General features: G+C 42.1%; 1 protein-coding gene across 3 annotated transcripts; it reads right to left on the reverse strand.

Moving 5' to 3' along the window:
• Nucleotides 1-1234: 1234 nt before the first annotated feature.
• LOC144687819 (uncharacterized) lies at nucleotides 1235-4331 on the reverse strand. Of its 3 annotated transcripts, none has more exons than XM_078554339.1 (2): nucleotides 4047-4331; nucleotides 1235-2482 (listed from the first exon to the last, which is right to left on the reverse strand). In XM_078554339.1, the coding sequence occupies exon 2, from the start codon at nucleotides 2468-2470 to the stop codon at nucleotides 2003-2005; it is 468 nt and encodes a 155-aa protein (XP_078410465.1). In that variant the 5' UTR covers nucleotides 2471-2482; nucleotides 4047-4331; the 3' UTR covers nucleotides 1235-2002. The 3 variants fall into 3 exon arrangements, with proteins under 3 accessions (XP_078410465.1, XP_078410467.1, XP_078410466.1); XM_078554341.1 differs by having other exon boundaries at nucleotides 4137-4294; XM_078554340.1 differs by lacking the exon at nucleotides 4047-4331 and adding an exon at nucleotides 2985-3003.
• Between the last annotated feature and the right edge of the window lie 363 nt (nucleotides 4332-4694).

A 4694-nucleotide genomic window follows, 5' to 3' on the forward strand; every position in this document is an offset into this window, starting at 1 on the left:
TTCAACTCTCTGTAATTTCCTTGCAGATTTGTTCCTCTATATCCTTCCCACTAGCTGGTGGTCTGTATATTACTCCGAGCAATGTAATTGCACCTTTCTTATTCCTTAGCTCTAGACAAAATGAGTCTGTCCTTGATTCCTCTGATACAACCTCTTTCTGCAGTACTGCAATACTCTCATTCACCAAAAATCCTCCTCCTTTGTTCTCTTTCCTATCTTTTCTGAACACCTTCTAATCAGGAATATTTAACACCCAGATCTGCCATTCCTTAAGCCAGGTCTCCATTATCGCCACAACATCATAATCCAATAAGACAATCTGTGCCTGTACCTCCCCAATTTTATTAACTATACGCCGTGCATTCACAAACGTGCAGTGTAACCCTGATTTTGTCTTCATTACTTGCTCCGTCACTCTGACTTCATCTATTAACTTAGTATTCTCTTTGTCTTTTCTTAATTCTATCAACATGGAGAAAGGGTAATCTTTTCATTTGTAAATTTAAACAGTATTTGCTATAACTGACACTGCTGTCCCCATACCTGTTGCAGCCTTTGTGTGGACAGGGCACCAAATCCTCCGTCTTCCCTGTCAGAATACAACAATACTCTGGAAAATCCAAGAATCCCAGAAACACTCCAGAGTACCTCCAGACACTTTACAAATGCAGAAGTTCCTCATGTTAGCTTTCCTGCAACTTGGGTGCTTGGCCCTTCAAAGAATGCGAGTGCTAGACCCATTTTGTATCTCTGCAACTGATGTTTGCAGGCTGCTGTATGAATATGTTGTCTGGGCCTGAGTGAACCAAATTCGATATAGCTGCTGTCACATCTGTAGTTGGACTGGGTGACAACAGGACAGCGTCGATTCACAGCTCACATGTAGGGGAAACCCTGGGTGTGCTCTTTTACGAATGGAACTCCGTACAGGAAGCAGCCGCAGCCAAATGGTATATGGCATGACTAAAATGAATTCTATGCTCTTTGTGTTTGAAGGCTCTTGATTAGGCTCCTTGACATTGTCAGCAGCTGCCTCAATGCACTGAGGCTAATATCAGTCGGTCCCTAATGAGTCCTCAGTGCATCAATCAGAGTTATTTCCTTAAAACTCTTGGTTCGGTTAAATCAAATGAAAATGGTTTCAGATGTTGATCGTGACGTAACATACATAGATTCACGGACAATTCACATTTACAAATTTTCACAAGGCAGAAACAACACAACAGCATTTAGATTTGTATCCAAAGAAACAACTTTATTTTCAAGTAACGTTGCACATTTCAATAAAATGAACAGCCCGGGCACATAAATTCTGTTATTACAAAAGACTAAGCACACTGACTAAAGCATTTATATATTGGACATCGACATCTACTCACATAAAGTAAGGCTAAAGGAATACTTGCAGAACATTTAGCATTATTGTTCATTATATACAGTTATTTTGGGCAAATTTCAGTGCATCACAAAAAGCGTCCCATTTCTCCATTTCTCATAACAACCACCTTGTGCCACACCCGAGTGGCAATAGAACCGAAAAGTATAATCCTCATGCTATGAGCGCACGTGCATCAGGTTAACACTGACACTCACACAACCTATTTCATAGAGGATATCCACAGACAGCAGGCTTGAGGGAGGTTGGGCCTAATCTGAATTTAGGTCCCAAAGTAAAATGTTTAGTAATCTTTGGCCTCATGTATAATATAAAAATATTTTTCCATTCCTTCTTTCAAGGATACCCTCTGCTGCTTTGTCTGAAACATTCCATGTGGGCTATGAGTGCAGGCAGTGGCCTGCTTCGTAGACAGACACTAATATGTGCATGAACACCCCACTGTTATTAACAAGACAATCGAAGAGTGACAGTCAAAGTATCATTTACTTACTAACCGCGATGCTTAAACTCATAGAAATTGCATCAGTGGGAAAAAAACCAACAGATTTTTATCGTAGTTTTTGTGTGATATCTAACACTCATTCCATATTGGTGCTGTCTTAGTTAACCACCTCGTAGACGTAGCATGAGGAAGATGGTGCTCTCAGGCTGAATATTGTAGTCGGCGAGTGTCCGACCATCCTCCAGCTGTTTCCCCTCGCACACCAGACGCTGCTGATTGGCTGGGACACCCTCCTGCCGTTGTACCCGTGCTCTAAAATCCCGAACAGATTCAGAGGGAAGAACGTCATATGTAGATGTTTTCCCCTTGTCATTCTTCAGGAATATCTGCATGCGCTCCTCGTTCTTGACAATCAGCATGACCTCATTACTGGGAGAGACATTGTAGTCAGACAGCCTCCTGCTGTCCTGCAGCTCTTCAGTGTTTCCATTTTGCACCACCAGGCGCTGTCGGAAATGGGGCACCTTGGTTCTTTCATATATCATCTTCTTGAGAGCTGACACTTGGATGGAATGGTCGATATCAAGTTCAATAACCTCACCGGTCATAAACTTCACCCGGAGTCTCATCTTGTCAAATTTCTGTTAAGAAATGAACAAGATATCAGTGACGGAGATGCTGTGTATTGTGTATCAGTCACATAATACTATTTTGAACATGCAGTACATTGTCCAGACAATCATAGAATCTAGGGAACTAATGCACTGTGTAATCTGCACCTACTGTACTCCTAACTCAGTCAAACCCCTGTCAGTATTTTATTCCCAATCGGTGCAATGCTGCACACAAAGCCATGGACTGCTGCAACTACCGAGCAGCCAGCATCTATTGACAGATTAGAGCCTTTTGCACTTGATATATGAACTCTGTTTCTCTCTTCACAGATGCTGCTAGGTCTGTTGAGTTTTATCAGCATTTTCTGTTTTAATTCTTATTTTCTTCTGTTTGTACATTGGATTTCAGCATCGCTGCCAAGGCTAGCGTTTATTCCCCAAAATTAATTGCCCTTGTGAAGGTGGTGGTGAGCTGCCTTCTTAAACCGCTGCAGTGTGTATGTGGTATAGGTCCCACAAGATGCCTCACTTGCTTAAATACAACTTTGATGTTCAGGGCAGTCACTCTCACTTCTAGAATTTATCTGATTTGTCACCTTTGGATCAAGTTGTAACGAGGTGTGGAACTCAGGGGTGGTCCTAGGAGAACCCAAAATGTGATGAGTTAACATTTCAGGTGTAAATCCTTTGTGGGAATTGGAAGATATAAAAATGATCCCACTCCTCACATGTTTCGCCGGCTCACCCACATTCCCATATCTGCAACATTTCGATGTCATGTCTGTTTTCCAGTTTGAATGAGGCAGAAACTAAGTTAGAAATATTTGTGCAACTTATATTCTGAATTTATGTTGGAGTATTGAAGTTATCGGGTATCTGCTGCGCACACAGTTGCAATACTCGGTTTTTGCCACAAGAGTGACCCAAGTAACGTGTAACATGAGCCGTGAATGAACGGGCTTCACTTGTGGGGAGCGCTGAACATTTAAACAGCCAACAGCAGAGTTCTCTAAACCAGGAACGATGAAACTGTTCTTCGTTGTGCAGAATTCCATCACAGCTTCGTTCGTTTTAGACACTGCACTCATGATGAAATTAGATTTGTCAGGCTGCCCAAAACCTACATCTGCCCTGGGAATATAGGAATGATTTATCTCACTCACATCTCTCTCACTGTTTAACTTTGGTTATATTCTCTTGCACTGTCGCCACATTGAGAGGATATTATTTTATCTTAAATTGACTGAGATTCAATATAACCCATTCGAGCTCCCAACATAAATTCACCCTCAAACGTATCTTACTATATTGTTTTAAAAAAGCAATGACCCTTGTAATCTTAGTTAATGAATGTTTAATGTATTATTTCGAATATTTGAACACCCCCGGTTAGAATATCTGAGAACGGGTGTCACATAAACATTAGATCTGTGTCTCCAACAGGATTGAGTTTTTCAATGACTTTCTTTCCATTCTCACCGGGTTTTAATAATAATAATTTATCAGAAATTGCATCTGAGATTCAGAACAAAGCAATTTCCACACCAGAAACAGAATATTGAAATTGCCCCGAAAGGCAGAATGAACTCACAGTCCTTGCTGGAAGCACAGGTCCGGGAAAGTTCAGCTGCTGAATAATTTCTGATGCACTTTTTCTGCGCAGTTGGTCCTTTCTGTTTCCCTTCGCACCGACTCTCAGATCTGGACGGAGTATGTGAATCAAGCTCTTTGCTTCTGCTGCTCTGTATCTTGCTCTGAGCGTCTCTCCGTTAAACAACTCTGTCTGCGCGCGTCTCCGGCTCCCTCCTCCTTTTATTCTCAGACCCGGTTTCCGAACGTCACAGCCCCGCTGTCCTCTGATTGTCGGAAATCCCCTGTTCTGTTATGAAATAAATGTGACCGGAGCTGAAGTTTCGTTTTCCGAAAACATCCTCCCCCTCCCCCCCCAGTGTCTGACAAATGATCTCTCAGCCAGCAGCAGAGCATTCTTGCTGATAACAGGAAATGGCCTCTGATCTGTTTCGTTTTCCATTTCCTTCAGTAACACAATGTAGAGCATCTTCAGCCGAAAGTGAGCCTGGAGGATTCGATGCTCTGTTGCCATCAGCCGTTTGAACAGCTGTTACTCTTAGAAATTTCATCTGGACCCAATGTTTTCTTTGAAAAACGATCTTTATTTTTAGGAGTGTGAGGTGATGCTTTTTGGGAGGACTAACACGGCAAGGGAATCCACAATGAA

The sequence above is a fragment of the Cetorhinus maximus genome, chromosome 12, assembly GCF_964194155.1.
Source record: "Cetorhinus maximus chromosome 12, sCetMax3.hap1.1, whole genome shotgun sequence".
Classification (NCBI taxonomy): Eukaryota; Metazoa; Chordata; class Chondrichthyes; order Lamniformes; family Cetorhinidae; genus Cetorhinus; species Cetorhinus maximus.